Below are 19,836 nucleotides of genomic sequence, written 5' to 3'. Positions count from 1 at the left end.
CCAGCTTTTGCTTTCCCTGCCGTAAATTTAGTGTCTCCAATTCAGAAAGAGATGACGCATTCACAAAAGTAGGCTACACCAATTGGAAAAAAGCGCTGATAAAAAACAGTGGTTTTCAGAAACATGCCTCCGGCACTGCGCATGTCAGAGCCATGTCTGCGTGGCAGGAATACCAGTGCCGGACAGAGACCGATAATACCATTGTTCACCAGCTTGGTCAAACTCACATAGAAAAAAACAGATATTATGTAAAAAGTATTGGGGAAGTTATTCAGTTTCTGGCGGTTAATGAACTTGCTCTACGTGGGCACCATCACGGGGGTGGGGATGAGGAAGGTCTTTTAATTCGGCTATTTGATTACACCCTCCAAAAAGACCCTGAACTCGCAGAGATTGCAAAAAGCATTCCCGAAAACGCGAAATACACGTCCAATTTGATTCAGAAAGAGATAATTCAAACTCTTGCCAAAATGGTACTAAAAGACATCCAGACCAAATATGAGGAGGCCGACTCTCGTGGCCTTTGTATTAAAAGTGATGGTACCAGGGATCGGTGTAACATTGAGAATTTGTCAGTCATCATTAGATTTGTCCGCAACTCAATCCCAGAGGAACACCTAATCGGCCTCATTGAATTGAATCAGCTTGATGCTGAGTATGTGTGTGACCAAATTCTGTCTAATCTGTCTAACCTGGGTTACAATGGTGACAATTTAGTGTCTCAGTGTTATGATGGTGTTTCTGTCATGTCAGGAGTGAGGGGCGGTGTGCAGGCTTTTCTGCAAAACAAAGTGGGTAAAGATATCCCATATGTGCACTGCTACAACCACCAACTCCATTTGGCAGTGGTACATGCAATGCATGCAGAACCTGTGGCAAAGAAGTTCTTTTACTGGTCCAGTTCACTAAACACATTTTGTCACAGACATTATGTTGCAAATAGATACAGTACACCCACACTGAAAAGACTATTAGAAATTCGCTGGACCAGTCATTATGATGTGACCAAGTCTATTGTTCACAATGAGGATGTCATCAGGAGGCTTCTGTCTGAGATAGCAGAGGATGACAGTGCTCCATTTGACATTAACACAGAGGCATGTGGTCTTTTGACTCAGCTTAACAGACAGAACTTCTTTGACACTGGCAAATTTCTTCTGCATGTGCTTGGTGCGCTGAAGCCAGCCAATTCAATTCTGCAGTCCCAAACTGTGGATTTGTGCACTGCAGGGGAAGTGGTGACAGCTTCCCTGGGCACACTGAAGGAGATGCGATGTGACTCATTCTGGGAGGAGCATTTCTCTCAGTGTGGAAGTAGGCCTACCAACCCACCTAAAAGAAGACGGATAGTTAATTCACAACTTGTCAGTAGTGTTATCTTGTCTACAATAGGGCATGGTGGTGACTCTGATGACCAAACTGCTCCTAATCAGACTTTTAAAAGGGCTATGTTCACCATCCTTGATAGGGCTATTGTGGAGATGGAGACGAGATTCTCTCAAAGAAATGTTGATTTAATGAGGGCAACATCATTTCTCCTACCAAAATCAGCGTCTTTCCTTGACCCTTCTCTCCTGAAGCCACTTCAAGTGCTTGCAGGCACAGAGCAAAATAGTATGACCTTGCAAAATGAAATTGCTGTGGCAAAAGCAATGTTGCTCAATAAACTGTCCACTGATGCTAACCTCTCTGAAGTATGCAAGTGCATTCAGCAGTACAAAGAGGCCTTCCCCATTTTGCATAAGCTGTATGTCACAGCACTCATCATAGGTGTGTCCTCAGCTGCATGTGAAAGTTCTTTTTCTACCTTGAGCCGCATTCTCACCCCTCTCCGAAGATCAATGCTGCATTCAAGGAAGAGAGATTTGGTCATTTTGGCACACGAAAAGAAAATCACAAAAGGTCTGGACATTAATCGATTTGTTTCTGAATTTGCCAAGACTAGCCGCAGACTGGTCCTGTAGATAGGATACACTGGATGTATCAGGGACCTGATTAAATCCATGAATAAGTACCATTAAAAAAAAAAAAAAAAAAAAAAAAATATATATATATATATATATATATATATATATATATATATATATATATTTACAAAAAAAAGTTATGTTGCCTCTGCTAATCATATCATAATTTCAATTCTTATAGTTTCACAAAAAATAGCTTTTATTTCAACTCTCTAGGTCTCCTGACCCCCTGCATGTAGCCTAATATGTTTGGTTTTATCTAGCCCTACATTTTTACATTTATTTATTTAGCAGACACTTTTATCCAAAGCCACCAGAGAATAACATTCAAATACTGTTCTCATACTGTTCAAATGAGCATATCAAAATTGTTTACCTGGGGCCGCATTCACAAAGAATCTTATAAGAGGCTACAAGTAGCTCCTAACTGGCGAAACTTCTAAAAATAATGGGCGTGTGACTCATAACTTTAGACTCCTAATGTGTTTTACTAAGAGAACTTCACGAAACATTTAAGCCCTAAAAGTAGCACCTACGTCTGAGACAGTTTAGAAGAAGAAACAAATTAATTTACCTCTTGTCTACAAACGTGACTTCAGATTCATTTAAAAAACTCTCATCCTTCTCGGTAGCCTACTCGTGTAGCACGTCTTCTCACAAGCAAACACAGGCAATCACCGTGATCTGATATATATGAATCTGTCAATAATAATAATATCATCATCATATTATTAATGTTGACCTCGTTTGATTAACTTTTATGTGATAGCCCTATAGTCTAATAGGGGCCCTGTGCCTATCTCTGGGTTCCTGGCTTAGAAAAAGATCTGCACTAAAACAGATTGTGTGTAGTATAGCTTAATTTTGCGCAGATTTTTTCAATTGTTTATGTTGCCCCCCCAAACAAGCCAAATGCCCCCCCAAACATGACATCCTGGTACCCCCTCTGCACTCACAGTGCTTGGTTCAATGAACTCTATGATCTCTCTATTCAACCACTGCTCAGCCGGGAAAATTACGTGCTCAGTGAAGATATCTACAAGTATTGGAAGGTATTGATCTTACATTTCTTTTAGCCTTGCGCAGTGATGAATTAAATAACTGTAAAATAACATTGAATCTTTTCCAAAAACTGACGCTATGTAGACAGCATTTTAAGACAGTACAGTTGTGCTCACAACAAAGTTGTTCCAAAACATGGGAAGCATGATTATGTTTTTGCTCGAATTATTGCATTGGATGTCCCAAAATGGTATTATGATGAGCTCAATGAAAGAAATCCATCCAAGATGGTGGACTAATCCGTTTTTTTAGTCATTAAGTTTACTGTTTACCCCATATTTGCGTGTGTTATGTATTTTTATTCTTCTGAGTATCATGTCATTCACTTGGCAAAATGTTCACGGGAAATTCTATTTAATTAAATTAAATCGAGTTTCTCATGCTCTTCAGCTCACTAGGTTTTGGAAAAGAAGTCCAGTGCAAGTGTGTCAACATTTGTTGATTACTATTTTTCTTGTGAACCTCAAAATACTAAACCTCTTACAATGAAGTTTGTTTTTCATTATATTCCAGGGTCTTCAGAAAAATAAGACCAAAAGCAACTACACAGTAGTGGTGGAGATGATGTTTTCTCTCTTCCCAGATAAAGCACAATACTTAGATGCTAGTCGAAAACACTGCAGGACTTGTGATCTACTTACCATCACCAATTTTATTACTGTTCATTTTGTGATGATCTTCTATTACTATTACATATTCTCTCTTGACTAATGTGTTTTCGCTTTCACCTAACTTACTCACTGTTCATTGTGTTTTGGCTTTTTCAATGAATTTGTCAATCATTTCATGAGGATGGGCTGTTACTGGTGTTGTGGTAAATAAATAGCCTATTTGACAGCTTCATGCTCTATGACGAAATTGTTTAATTATAAACCGATCCATAAGCATTATTTTCTTGTACATTATTCAACACGCCATTTTAGTTTAGGCTATAGAGATATTAAAAACTAGAAACTACTATTTAGTTCCCTTAACCGCTTTTGAATTGGAACCGGTATCGTTCAATTCTATGGCAGCTGTTTTGCGTTCAGGCCAAGATGGCGGAACTGCTGCTATGCGCATGGGCGCGTTTGTTGCAATGGAACGTTCTATTGAGTTTCGCCTCTTGATACTTCTATATTCTTTGGCTTAACTACGCCTGGTTTTAGCGATGCACGTTCCTGTGAATGGCCACAGAAATATAGCGGTTGCCTAGCAACGTGCGTTGCTGGGGTTACGTTGTAAACTATCTTCCGGTGTTTCATCACCGCAGACTCGGCCTCAGTGGGGAGGTGAGCAGATCACGGAAGGCGACGGCTCAGTGCCAGTCAGTGCTGCCAGATTGGAAATGTCCAAGTATCGTACTAGAAGTTCTAAATTATCGTATTTGGAAGAAAATTATCGTACACGAGTTAAACGTACATAATACAGCTATTCATCTAGACCAACATGTATGGTCTATTTTTGTTGACGGGGGGGGGGGGGGGGGGGGGGGTGGGGTTGCATGGTGGATTGTTCGGTTTTGTTGACGGGGGAGTGGGTTACATGCGCTTCAAGAATCAAGAGGCACACACGCACATTTGCACACACACGCAAGGTCTCTCGCTCTCTCGCTCTCTGCCAAGCGCGCGCTACACGGTTTGGAGCTCGCAAGCTCAAGATTCCGGGAGATTTGAACTAATTTGCGGGCATCAGGGAGCCGCTATCAATATGCGAGAGACTTACGTGCTTGTGTGCAGGCAGGCGAGCCTATGAAATGATTCGGGGTCAGAGAGAGAAGCCGTAGGATGTGTGTTTGGACGAACGACTGAAAACTCTGAAATTATCGTACATTATGGGATTTTTTTCATTATTGATCGTACATCGTACAGAGGTCAAAATTTTTGTATAAATACGATAATTATCGTACATCTGGCATAACTGGTGCCAGTGAGACTCTGCGGATGTCCCGAGATGCGGTGGATTTGTGGACATTAATCATGTCTCCAACAGTGTTCTGAAACGCACCATTTGCATAAAAACGTAGCGCTATTAACAGCTGTAATGCCGGTGTCAATGCTGCGTTGTGGCTCGACACAAACTGTAAGTCGGGTGACAGCTCTTCAACTAGTTCAACAAGTTCATATATTTCTCTCCGACAGAATCGAAACCTCTCAATAAGCTCCTCATCGTTGTAAATGTCCAATGGATTGCCTCTGTCCCTAATAACTCTCTCCCGTCTAAAAGCCCGCTCATTGTAAAGTCTGTGTATAAGTCTTTACTGCTGAGTTATCAAGTGGTTACTATAGAAACTTGCCTAGATTTTGACTTTACGCCTGCTACTGACTAGGCGTAAGATTTACGCCCAGTCTTAACGTGAAGAGGACTTAAGCCTGGATGGTGCAACTGTCGTAACTATTAGGTCGGACTTAGAATGCTGAGTTAAGACCTACTTACCTTAAGACCAGGCGTAAGTTATTATTTATAACACACCTTTGCCATGAAAAACAGAGTGTTGCCATGGACACAGTTCTGTTTATTCTGGAGCAATACAATCCTTTTTAAATCAATGAACTCCTTTATTTATCCGGAGATCGGCGGGTTACGCTAATACCTTATTCCAAACCGGCCTTTGCGTTATCTCTAAAATGGCCGCAGTTACCCACAATGCACCGTTCCATGACGTCTACGCCCGAGACAGAGAATATCTAATATGGGGAAAAGTATCACTCACAGTAAACTTCCGGGTTCTGAACTGGTTGCAGTTCCACTCTGGTTCCATTCCATATGAGGGCACTCGCAGGACGAGTGCAGAATGAATGGAGGTCTATGGAGATATACCCCTAAAAATCCACTTTTCTCAGGATATAATTTTTTGTCTAGTATTTTGAATGTTGTTTTTCGAAAGGAGATGCAAAGAAATTACAGATTACTGGGTGTTAGATTTTTTAGAGTCACTTATTTGCTTTAAAAAGTCTTTTAAAATGTTAATGACGTCATACACATCGTACGACCAGAGAACTACTTTACGCCAATCCTTCAGTCACTTTGGTGCTTTCGCGATCTGCACTTTCTTTTCGCTTGAGGCATCGACAACACAGCTGACACAGGTAAATACACTTGCTAGAAGAGTTAAGTCCACCTTAACATTCTGGTCCCGCTTCGGATGCCACGATGCCATCAAGCGGCATCTCTGGTCATAATCAGTCCTTCACTGACCAATCATTGTCCATTAGCCGAATGCTAGCGTCACGTGTTATGGGCAACAACAACTCAACCTGTAAGAAATCAAAAGGACATAAGTACTCGTTCATTCAACCTTCGACCTATAACCCATGTTGAACTTGCAAACCCTACATTCAAATCTGAGATTTCTCAACGGCAATCGGGTGAAAGAGACAAATTTAGCTGTCTAGCTCCATAGACTCCCATTCATTTTGCACTCGGACGATCGCCCCCCAGTGGAACTCTGGTGGAACTACAACCAAAATTCGGTACAATAGGGCCTAATAGGGAGTGGCCAGGCTTTCCGTAGACGGGCTTTGCCCGAGCTCTATACTCGTGTTATTTACTAGTGCTATACTGCTGTTGCCGCTACGGCGCTCCACATGCGCTCATAAAGTAGCCATCTACTGTATATACTTTAGTTATTGCCTTGCAAATAACCGCACATATTATATTTAATGTATAGTTCGCCTGTTTTGGCACTTTTCACCATTTGGAGATTTATACCATTTATGCAAGTTCATTTATAGTGTTAGAGCTCCCACTAGTGGATTTTTGGTTGTACTGCGGGTCATTTCTTTATGCAACTACATGTAACCATAGCCTAAATGTTTATTAATATACATTCTATTGTATCTGTTTCAGATAACCACACACATATACACACACCCTCACAAACACACTTATTTTGTCATATTAATACCTGTGAACCAGCATCACCTTCATGTACCTGACTCCTCCTTAATAAATACTCAAAACTGCACCATCGGATTTGCCTATTCCTTCTGACCGAGGAAGACTCAGTTGACGAGCAATCCATAACCAGCCGCAGACGCACACGGTCTCTCACAGTTAGCGATTGGTTATGGCAGATCCAGAGTGACTCCAATTGTTTTAGACTTCAATAGAGTACCCGCCTACAAGGAAGTTAACGCTTGTCAATGGATCGGTGCCAGACTCTATGTACAAATGAAATGAAATGTACGAGAGTCTGATGGGACCAGGCTAAATTGTGTATGGAATTAGTGACCATTTTTTAACCTATTGTACCAGGAAAGTTAAAAGGGCTCAGATTAAATTTCACAAATCTGTGAAGAGCAGAAGTTTAAAAGGGTATAATGTTAATCATTTTCAGGACATACTTAATAATATCAACTGGATGGAAATTACCAGCAAATGTGATGTTGATTTAGCATGGGATTGCTTTCAATCTATTTTCCCGGAAATACTTGATAAGATAGCCCCATTAAAAGAGACCAGGATTAAACAAAGATCACAGCCTTGTAAAAATAATGATATTTTGGACACCATTCTCTTAAGGGATAAAATCTTAAGTGAGTTTAAAAGAACCAAATTGCCTGTTCTTTTTAAAGAATATAAAATGCTTAGAAATAAGGCTCAGCGAATGGTGGATGAGGCGAAAAAAGATTTTTTGTTATGTCTAAAATTGAGGAGCATAAAAAGGATCCTAAAAAAATGTGGGCAACTCTTAGGCCTTTGGGGACAAAAGAGAACCCTAAGCAAAAAACAAGGTAAAATAGGCCTATATATTAATGGGTCCAGTATAATAAAAAAGTGTTGGTAGATACATTTAACAGCTACAAGGAATCTGTTGCAGAAGCTTCCATCTGCATCAGGTGTTTTTAGTGATTCACAGAGGGTGCATAAGTTTTATGAAGAAAATGGAGTCCAGACAAATAATTTTTATTTCAAATTAGTAACAGAGGAGCTGGTATTAGAAAAACTCAAAGGCTTAAAACCTTCCAAGTCTACTGGCTTTGATAACACCCCTGCCAGATTTCTTAAGGATGCTGCTGAAATAATCACTCCTGTCATAACTTATCTTATTAATTTATCTATTGAAAATAACAATTTTCCCAGTAAATTTAAGGTGGCAAGAGTGATACCTTTATTTAAAAAGGGGTCCAAATCTGATCCTGGATATTTCCTTCCTGTATCTATCTTGTATTCGATATAAAAAATTGTGGAAAGGATCATTTATGAGCAAATAGACAGTTATTTAGTGCAACATGATGTAGGGACCCCTTAAAATATGCCTTATTTTGAAAATTGCAGAGTATTAAAACATATAGGCTACATTTGATTATTTGTTGTTGCTTATTTGACTATGTGATGTAACTAAATGTACCAACATTCTTTGTTTCTTTATTTATACTGTTTTCCTTTACTCAAATAAGGTGTTCTGTTGAACTGAAGTGTACAAATGTTGACCAATCAACATTGAGATTGTATAAAGTTTACGGACGCAAGTTGCGTTGAGTTACGTTATAGAGACGACATGGAAAGAGATCGCACATGGCGAAAAGAGTGCAGCACATGTCCTCGTGAAAGTGAGCGTCATTCTTGGAGACTTCGCTATTTGTGTTAGTACAGGCCCAAAGTGACAAATAGAACTTTCATCCACTCAATTTTGTTTGTTTAAAAGTGTTATTTTTTTATTTTACTGTATTATAATTTCAACCCATTCTACCATTGGGTTGTGTCATCTGTTTAGTACATTAAAGGAGCTGTATGTAAGATTGTGGCCAAAACTGGTACTGCAATCACTTTCAAATTACTGTAGAGCGGTGTATCCCCTTCCCCTCTTCACTGACTCGAGGTTGCCAGATAGGATGCTACAAGAAGCTTCCAATGGCAAGTGACGAGTCCTGTAATTTTTTTTCTGTTAATTATGTTTATGCTTCAAATGAGAGATGTTTTGCAAAGTAATTATACATTGCAAAAATGTACTAATGGCGATTAGCCAAATATAATCGTAAAGATGTACGCTCGTATGTGACAGTACATTGTTAACAGTAGCTGTTATTGTGTGTTCACACCGAACACGAATAGAGCGTCAAATACGCGTCTATCGCGTCTAGTTAGACGCCTGAACATTCGCTCGAGTTCAAATTTTTCAACTTGCGCGGAAGACGTTCACGGCAAACACGTCACCCAATTCGCGTCATTCGCGCCACCCGGCGCGAATGATGCGTCTATTCGTGTCTTTGCATTGACTTTGTATGTAATCTACTCAAGCAAATAATTAAATTTGTGTTCGGTGTGAACACACCATTAGTCTAAATTGTGAAGGCAGGTATCTGTAATTAGTACAAGCACAAGCCTCTGTCACTGTGTATAATCGATATCAAAGATATAGCTATTCATACAGGTCAACTTGCAGCATGTGTAGTCCACAATATACGCGAAGAACGAATGAGAAATCATTTTTACCGAGGTAACATTAGGCTACTGTCTCAATTACGTTTCACTTTGCCATAATGGGCGTGCTAATGTTGTTTTCCTCAGCGTCTCAGCATAATGACAGAGAAGCGGGCTCTGATAATGCATTGCTAATGCTAGCAATGATGACTCGCCATTTTTATTACCCAAACAATTCCTTAGGTTACCTATTCAAGTCGATGACCCACCTCCTCCGAGCTAACGTAATGTTACTTTGCACGAACATGCACAACTTCGACTGTCATGAATATTTAAAATGTCCATTTACCATCTATCAAGTACAAGTTAGCCAAACATAGATGAATCTTACCTGTCCAGGAGAAAATTAGCAACGTTGGCGTCTGTCTTCAAATTCTTCTCCGTTTTCAGCCGTCTCCATCTTTCAAAGGCCTCTCCTATACAGATCCTTGTTTTATTTCGGACTTTGTCACGAAGTATTTCGGATTCATAACAAGTATTTTTTTGGTTTCGCAACGTTAGACATTTGTTTTATCCGATTCCGACACGTTTGTAGCTGCAGCTATGGTAACTAGAGCAGAGCTGGCAATCCGGATGCCGCAACACTACTGACTTCATGATTGGTAGATAGGTGGAGGGTGGTGCATCAGACCAAAACACAACATGACAACATCAACATCAGTTGAGGGCTGCAACTTCGCTTTTTAAATGACAATATCCTGGCCGGACTAATGTTGTCAGTGATTTGAAATGTATTTGAAATGAACATGATTTCTTAATGTCTTGTGACATATCAGGGCCATTTTATGATTAATTGAAATACATTTCTTACATACAGCTCCCTTAACTGTGAGATATTGTAAGGAGAAATTCGCATCAAGGACGACAGCTGCATCATCGGTGTCACAAGCACTTCCAAACGACTCATAACAGTGTTTCGGGGACGAGATTCATCGCAAGCTGCATTGTCGTTGCGTTTGGACTGGACTTTCACCCCGCTGCGAGGCTGCATGACTGTTCTGTTCGTGGCTCGGGCCGTAAGTGATCACTTTTCATTGCTTCGTCATTTCCTTGGATGGAATGTAAGTGAATTCGTCTCGACAAATACTCTTGATGTACTGAGTTAACTTGAATCCATTCCCTTGAAAGTGCACCAACGATTGGGCCCCCACGGCTAGCCAAAAGAGTGTGTGGTTTTTTTTATGAGACTGTGATCAAACTCATCTATTGTGTTGTTACTGGGTTCATTCTGTGAATTGTGTAAATTGATCCAAAGGAGTAATTGTGAGTTGTCAATAATCATCCAGTGTATTTCCCCCCCCCCCCCCTTGAAATAAGAAGGGAGAGTGTATATAATTTTGTTTTGAGGGTGATAATTTAGAATACTCAGAGATTATTGAGGCTATTCCATACTTAATTGTTTAAAGAGTGAACAAACTGTTATACAACTGAACAAAACGATATCTTTCCATTTTCCACGCTTTGATACAACAGCTGTTATTTTATTTTATTTTATTCTAATCTTTTCATATTTGTGTCTAATAAATCTTTGTTATTCTTTTTTCCCTTATTTAGAATTGCTGTCTTGATTTATTATTTAAATGAATTGGAAAAAAACAAGAATCTAAAATTCTGGGGAAGTAAATTATAAGTAGATTATTTTGCTTTTTTATTCCCTTTGGAGGCACTGTGCGCTTATTAATAATTTGATAAAAGAAGAAACTAACCTCCGGCCAATTCAACATTCAACTGCCGGGAATCCAGGGTTTTCTTGTTTGTAAAACATTTAAATTAACCACTAGGGTTGAGAAAAGGGTTACAATAACCTTTTATTTGACTTTCAATCAGGTTTTTTAGAAAAGCCCATTCCACTGACACCTGTCTGCTTTATCTCACAGACTTTATTAGGAAAGAGGTAGAAAAGGGGAATGTTTGTGGCATGGTGTTAATAGATCTTCAAAAGGCCTTTGATACAGTTCAGTATGAAGTCCTTTTGAACAAACTAAAAGCCCTAGGATTTTCTCCTGCATCTCTTCAGTGGGTGAGGTCATATCTGGTGGGCAGAGAACAGATGGTAGATGTGGAAGGGACCTTGTCCTCACCACTTAAATTAACCTGTGGAGTTCCCCAGGGGAGTATCTCGGGTCCTCTTTTTTTATTACATGTCAATGATATGTGGTCAGCTATAGACTGTAATTTGTTTTTATTTGCAGATGACTCAGCTATTCTTGTCTCTCATAAGGTGGAAAGGCTGCTTAGTTCAGAACTCCTTAATCTCAGTGTTTGGCTAACAGACAACAAGTTGTCTCTCCACCTTGGCAAAACATTGTAAATTTTGTTTGGGTCTAGAGATAAACTGAAAAAGGCTTTGGGGTTTAGGGTAGTCGTAGGTAATGTTGAAATTACAGCCAAGGAAGCAGTTACTTACTTGGGCTGTATACTAGATAACAAACTTTCAGGGGAGCTTATGGCTCGAAAGATTATCTCAAAAGTTTCTCAAAGTTCCTGCCAAGAATATCTAGCCTCTTAGATATTAAAACCTTAAAAATACTGGCCGATGCACTCGTTCAATGTCATCTTGACTATGCCTGTATAGCTTGTTACACAGGCATTACTAAAGGGCCTTAAAGACAAGTTACAGATCTGTCAAAATAAACTAATCAGAGTGATCCTTAAATTACATCTTGGAACTCATCTTCTTCCAGACTATTTTTCCAGTCTTGGGTGGCTCAGAGTGGAGGGGAGGGATTCTCAACTTAAACTGTGTTTAGCTTATAAGATAAGAAATAATCTAAAAATAAAATAAATATAAAATATATAAATAAATATAAAAATAAAAGTTCCACAGATTATAGCCCCCCCGTTTTAAGAGCTGTGTGGGAAAGTATTCTTTCCTATACTCTGCAGCTGTCTTGTGGAATGGTCTACCTTTAAACCTTAAACTGTTCTTATTATCATTTTAAATCTTCAATATTTATTATTAAGTATTATTATTATTATGAACACTCACTACGCCATCACGTTGAAAGGTCAGGCTCGATGGCGTCGGCGGAAGTACGGCCCTACTGTTTACAAAGCGACCAATACAATTTGAACTATCCTCCTTCGCACGGTTGAGTGGGGCGGTACTTCCGCCAACGCCAGCGTCATCGATCAAATGAACAACAACTTTCATCACAAACTTAAAAAGAAACTATAGTCTGTGACATTAAATGTCTTGTTTTAACCTATCCACCTTATTCCTGATGAGTTTACTGCGTTTTGAATTATGGGTGGCACTTCCGGTTTGGGGAACTTCCATTCAAAAAGACTGAAACGAATCATTTCAAATCATAAGTTTGCCCTACAAATAAAGCTTATCTGTCAGTTTGACTCAATGAGCAATCAGTTTTCTTTCATGTTTTATTTAAGAATAACATGAGAATAACGTAACACTTAGTATTTTAACGTGACATGTTATAACAAGAATATCTATGGCAAGTGCTCTTTTCAGTCACTGCATTCTTTTCCTCATGAAAGTTTTCTTTTTTCCTTTTGAATTCCGCTGTAATAGTATGAAAAAGGTCAACATATACTGCACATTTGTGGTCTGTTCTCCCGATTTAATTTACAATATATGCCATTAATAACTCACTGAAATGCACAAAGAATCCTTTTTTTTCCTCCCCAAATCCTCACATCTTTTTCCAGGTTTGGTTTCACGGGTAAATACAATTTATTATCTGTCAAAATAATTGAAACCACTTTGAAATAGTATCAAGCAATGCCAAAGTCATTTTTTTATTATTATTAAGGAACGCATGTTACATTATACAGATTACCACAGTGATATTTAACCGTCCGATTTTGCTGTGGAAAGATGCTTTTACACTTTTAAATGCCCTTAATGGTTGAAGGGTGAGTAGAATAATATAATGTCATTGTACACAGTTTAAAAAATATATATTATTGCGTCCATAGAGCTAGTCTTTCACTGATTGTTTACAGCTAACGGAAGTTACACCCATAATTCGCGCAAAGCGTCATGGGGCGTAAGAATAATGTGGATAGACTCCTTTTCAGTTGGTAAACATGATGATGTTTTTATGTGGGCGGAGCTTAGGTGGAGACCGAAAGATCCCTCTGGCCACTTCACTAACGTTAGTTTGCAAATTTTGTTAGCTTGTTTTTAACAATGGCTGGAGAAAATCCTATTTTATCTTAATGTGCAAGGTCACTCACTGTCCAGGACCGCGACTGTTATTTGCAAAAGTTAATTTTAACAGACGGAACCAGATCGGCCGCCCCATACACGCTCAATGGATGGACGATCTGACAGGATTAACATTAACGCTAGGCTACCTCCGGTTGAGTGGCCTGACTTCTACACCTATCCGATAGAGAAACAGAGCGTAAAGAGAAACTGAGGGCATATGAATCTTTAGATGCCTATAACTATGTGCTGAATGGTCATGTACAATACTTCTGTGGTACGATCTGCAGTTCTGCCTAGCCAGCGCCAAGAAGACGACAATGTAAAGAGACATTACGGTGCAATTTTAATGATGTGAATATTTTCTAGAAGTAAAAATTCCAGATACAGAATATTCATTTTTCATTGATTCTAGCATCCAACAACACATCAAGATGACATTTAATAATAATAATACTAATTTAAGCTCCTTATTATGTAGCCGAATCTGTGCTGGTTTGTATTGGCCGCCTCCAGTTTCCCCTTTGTTTTGCCTCCAGCTAGCACCGTGACGTAATTGTGACGTCGGCGCAAAAGCGGTCTATACAAAAATTTTTTTAATCAGTTTTTATATACATCTTACAATTTGTTCTGTTCACACAGTAAACACAACAATGTATCTGACTTGCAACACACACACAGCAACAGCTATGCTCACTCAAGGTGATTTTATTAATTAAACAACAAATCACAAATGTACACACCCCCATTATTCGTCACGTGACATTTCATTCATTTCATACATAAATATCAATCAATAATAAAAAAAAAACATTAAGCTCCACGGTTAACACCCCCACTTGCTCTCACATTGTTAACATAGAACGCATCATTTTCCAAAAATAATTGCATCAAACTTCATCATCTTACACTTGGTTGCAGGCTTTGTCAACACATCCGCTACCATCTCATTAGTGGGACAATACACTAATGTAATGTCACCATTATTTACAGAAGACCTAATAAAATGGTACTTGATATCTACATGTTTGCATCTTTGCCTGCTCACAGGATTTTTTGCTAAGGCGATAGTACCTTGGTTATCTTCATATACTTTAGGTTGCGAGTATTGACATGTATCAAGATCTTTCAACTGTTGTTTAAGATAGAGACACTCCTGTATGGTTGTGGCTAGGGCTATATACTCTGCCTCACAGGTGGACAGTGCGACAGTTGGCTGTTTCTTTGTTTTCCATGAAATCAAAGCACCACATTCAGTTAAACTTACACAATAGCCAGTTGTACTACGTCTGTCATTACTAGCTGCCCAGTCTGCATCACTGAATGCTCTTATTCCCAGTGTCTCATTACATTTTCTGTAACACAGTTCTTTGTCAATTGTACCTTTAAGATACCTCAGTACCTGTTTAACTGTGGACCATTGCTCAACAGTTGGTTCTGTGAAATATTGTGACAGTTTGCATACAACAAAACTTATATCAGCTCTAGTACAGATGGTCAAATAGATGAGGCTTCCCACTGCCTCTCCATATTTTTTCACATCAATCATCTTTTCGGCATCATTATTATACTCAAGTTTTTGTACACAAGGAGTCGATCTAGGTTTGCAATCCTGCATGTTAAACCTTTGCAATATTTTTGTCACATATTTTGCTTGTGACATTCTCACACAGTTGTCACAGTGGTTAAAATCCACGCCTAAAAAATGTCTTTCAAAAAGTCTTTCATTTGGAATCTTTCAGTAAGCATGTCCTTTACACATCTAAGAACATTTTCATCACTTGCCACAATCAACAAATCATCAACCCATATTACAATGATCACTTTTTCATTAGCTGTTTCCCATGTATACACACAATAGTCAGCTTGATTCTGCACAAGTGGTTTCTGGTCAAGTACTCATGTAGTAGTTGTTCCAGTTTCTGCCCGATTGTTTTAACCCATACAATGACCTTTCCAATTTACAAACCAATTTTTCATTTGTGCCAGATTTTACTTCATAACCCTCTGGTTGTTCTATGTAAATTTCGTGATCTATTGGAGCGTTCAGGTAGGCAGTTTTTACATCCATGTGGTGCAAAATCAAGTTTTCTTGTACTGCTTTTTGTATTATCACTCGGATACTTGTCAAGTTAGCTGTAGGGGAAAAAGTCTCTTTCATAATCAACACCTCTCTTCTGACTGTATCCTTTGGCTACATAACGTGCTTTGCACTTTTCAGATCCATCTATGTTATTCTTAATCGCATAAACCCATCTGCCCCCCACTGCTTTCTTACCCTCAGGCAAACTACTTAAGGTAAATGTGTAATTTTCTCTAAGTGATTGCATCTCCTCATCCATTGCAGTGACCCACTCATTTGATCTGTCCGAGGTTACAACTTCTGTAAAAGTTACAGGTATATGCTGAGGAGGTTGTAGATATAAATAGGCTACTATTTATAAATGAGCAAAAATGGGACACTTAATAATATTTAATAATTTTAATTATGACAATTGTATGCATTTTATTAATTAATTTAAATTAAATTAACAAGCAACAAGCAAGAAGTGCATTTGTAAATCTGGTGACACGCGTCCATTGATTTTTATTAATACAACTTTTCTGTCAGTGCTGCAAAGATTAAGTTGACGATCGCCATCTCCTAGTGGACGCGCATATATAGAGAAAAATGCAAATCATGGATTACATAATCAGAAGGTATAGGCTAGCATTTTTCTTTTCGTTTTGAATTGTTTCGTTTAAAGAAATTGACAATTGAACAATGCCACCAATGGTCTCAATGATTAATTTAGGCTTACAATGCTTTTAGGAAACGCGGCCAAGACCAGTTAAAGTACAAATTCTATTCTTGGTAAGAATAGGTAAGGCATTGTTTAAAAATATATATTTGCATATTAATTGTAATTCTCCTAAATTATCTAACGCAGCATGTAGTTCCTCAGCGAGTGACAGAAGTTCAGGCCAACGGATGATTAACATTTTTTATAATCAGAGAAGGTTTGCTCATGGGAGGGTGTAGAAAATACCATTCAGTGCCTATAGAGAGCAGCATCAGCCCGTGGACGCAAACATCAAGTCTAATAATGGTTGTGTTTTCTTCTGTCCTGCAAGTCTTCTCAATCGCTTTGGGTCAATTCTCGATTTTTTTTTTTCTTTCTTCAAAACTAGTTTAAATCTCTGAACAATATATATATATTTCTTGTTTATACATCAGATTTGAATTTCTTATTGATTTAAGCAAATTGCATGTGCATGTGCAAAAGAGTCTACAATTTGCACAATAACTAAATGCAAATGACTTGTTGATCAAAACTGATGAGCTGATTCTCAGTCAAACGTCCAACTCTTAACGCCATCAAAATAGAAAAAAACCCCATGAAATTTATATATAACTAATATTACAATGGTGAAAAGACATTTGTTTTGACCAGTGTGGATCACACAATGACAAAACATTTTTATTTTGATGTCATTGACCAAATTATTACACAATAACCAGGGTTTAAAGCATGAATATTTTATGAGTTACTACATTTTTAAGTTTTGATATTCATTCAAACAGCTGTGACAATTCAGCGTACAGTTCAGAAAATGTTAAGATGGTTACAAATGTTCCAAAGCGATTGAGAAAAAAAAAACTGTAATGTAATCTTATACTCACTTATTGCATAGGAACATAAATTATTTGTTCTAAAATATATAGCGAAATGCCAACATTGGCATTTTAGATTGAAAGATATTTTGGCAATCCCAGAATTCATTGCAATGTAAAAGATACATCCAATATGGGTGATGAAAGAAATAGGCCTATTGATTTTAAATAAATATATTTTATTTTTATTTATATTTTTTTTTTAGCAAGGATGCATTAGATTGATGAAAAGTGACAGCAAAGATGTTTATAATGTTACACAAGCTTTCTATTTCAAATAGCCTACATGCTATTCTTTTGAGCTTTCTATTCATCAAAGAATCCTTGGGAAAATGTAGGCTATCGGGATTTGCACAAGAATATCAAGCAGCACATCTGTTTTCAACATTGATGATAATATGAAATGTTTCTTGAGCAGCAAATCAGCATATTAGAGTGATTTCTGAAGGTTCATGTGACACTGAAGACTGGTGCTGAAAATTCAGCTTTGCATCACAGGAATAAATTATATTTTATAATATATTAAAATAGAAAACATGTATTTTGATTTGTAATAATATTTTAAATTATTACTGTTTTTACTGTATTTTTGATCAAATAATTGCAGCCTTGGCGAGCATAAGAGATTTCTTTCCAAATCTTATTGAACCCCAAATTTTTATTCAATACTGAAATGCGTTGAATAATAGTTTGGTGTAAAAATGATAATTGCACATTTCCGATGAACATTGTGCATTGTATTAGCAACATGTTAACATATTTGTGTTTCACACATGGAGCTGCTTCCTATAGAGTGTTCTAAATCGATCACTCACAAGGTTGTATGATGTTTAGGATGCCTATTGCAAGACAGATTTCTACAGCAACCTTGAAGGAACAAATAGACATCACACACATTCAGGGTAAAGTTTCACCATGAAATGCATTTTAATTCGACCTGTTACAACAGTTTTTGTTTATAGTTGTGCTGCTATTCTTATTTTGATGAGCTCATGAGACAGGGAATGTGAGAAAAATGTCAGAGGCAGATGTTTATTATATGTCACTTCTCTGTCATTCTGACTGACAGAGCTCCGTGGGCAAGAGTTTTGCAAAAACAGTCAGTATAGGCTTGGCATCCCCAACTAAAATTTGAGTTGGCTAGTGGAATACGCACGGGAGAATAAATTAGTCTCACACTTTTTTTATTGTGATATTTATATATATATATATTATATTGAGAATTTTTACCATCACTTAACAAAGATGACATAAAACAACAGCTGTTATCTTGGTCTCACATGCAAATACAAACTTTAAATTCATGCGTTTTGATTTAATGCACATATAGGCCCACACTTATCCATAACTGCCAACAGCTGTATTTAATTGCTATGTAAATCACACTCTTTATCTGTTTGCTGTCTTCTTGTTGTTTGGATGCAGGTGTTCACACTCTTCTTAAGATGATGAGAACATACTTTATGGAGATTTGTGTCTTCATCTCAGCAGGGGTTACTCATGTCACTCAGCATCAGAAACTTTAAAGTTGCTGTCCTTGTTCTGGTATCAGTTAAGGTAAAATGGTGTATAGTTGTTTTTTTGCTGTCAGTCTAAGTTAAATGCTGCATTGTCTGTTTGATGCTGATCTGCCTGGATATTACTTGGTTTTGAATTTAAAATAAAGTTTTTCCTGGATTTTACATCCTATTCGTCAGAGAGTCTTTAAGACAGAGCTTATGTATATCTGAGTAAAACGAAAAAGAAAAAAAAAGTCTCTCTTAACTTTCCTGCACGCTTTTTTCGAGATAGGCCTATTCTTATATTTTTGCATCAGATCAGTGTTTGTAATTTTATGATTCATCTCTGGTTGCTTTGCTTCATGGCTATTTGCCAAGTGGGTGGTCACTTTGATTTGAATTTCAATTTGATTGTTTAGTAGTTAATTTGTTATTTTGAGCTAAAATTGTGAATTGCAAATGCAGTTACAGCTTAAAAAAAGGGTAACCAACTAATGAAGAAGACAGTCTCTTCTTAGTGAAGCACAAGGCAATGTGGTGCCAAAACAAGACAGGGATCCTGCGCTTGCCAAAACCGCTCACATAATGTTTCTCTTCTTTGATTACTGCAGACAGACGCTATTGGAGGAAGAATACCATGACAGCAAAAAGATGACCCTTATATGACATCTCTGAGGGGTAACGCATGCATTATTGAAAAGGAAACGTTCAACATGGATTTGAGTTTCTATCTTGTTGAGAGTTTCCGATAATACAATCTATCTGCCTCCACATGTGTAACCGAATAAGTCTCCTTTGATATAAACACTTTAGACATTTTTGTGAAGTCTAAAACTGCCACATAAATTGACGGTAATCACATGCTTTCTTATCCTGCTGTGCTCATTCATATGTTCCGACCCCTGAATTGAGGGGCGTTATTTAGAAATAACAATAGCTTCCATATGGAAACATGGCCAATTATGCAGCTCGCCCGGAACAGATTTTTCATGTCTAATTTTTTTCCAACGTTTTTTTTTACAAACAGCCATGTGCAAAGCTTGTCAAGGTGAGATGAAAATTAAATGATATTAATAA

The 19,836-nt window shown here is 37.9% G+C and overlaps 1 protein-coding gene across 1 annotated transcript in view; it reads left to right on the top strand.

Annotated features, from left to right (window-relative positions):
* The window catches only part of LOC143701612 (CMP-N-acetylneuraminate-beta-galactosamide-alpha-2,3-sialyltransferase 2-like), a 54,842-nt gene extending 35,419 nt beyond the window's left edge, over positions 1-19,423 (top strand). Inside the window, exon 7 of the mRNA XM_077195042.1 lies at positions 19,371-19,423. Coding sequence (XP_077051157.1) covers positions 19,371-19,400 — 30 coding nt within the window. The 3' untranslated portion in view covers positions 19,401-19,423. The remainder of the gene's footprint in view (positions 1-19,370) is intronic.
* The last annotated feature ends 413 nt before the right edge of the window (positions 19,424-19,836 follow it).

Source organism: Siphateles boraxobius, unplaced genomic scaffold (assembly GCF_051911475.1).
Source record: "Siphateles boraxobius isolate OS27281-9 unplaced genomic scaffold, OSU_SipBor_1 33, whole genome shotgun sequence".
NCBI classification, from domain to species: domain Eukaryota; kingdom Metazoa; phylum Chordata; class Actinopteri; order Cypriniformes; family Leuciscidae; genus Siphateles; species Siphateles boraxobius.
This window is presented reverse-complemented; position numbering and strand designations above follow the sequence as displayed.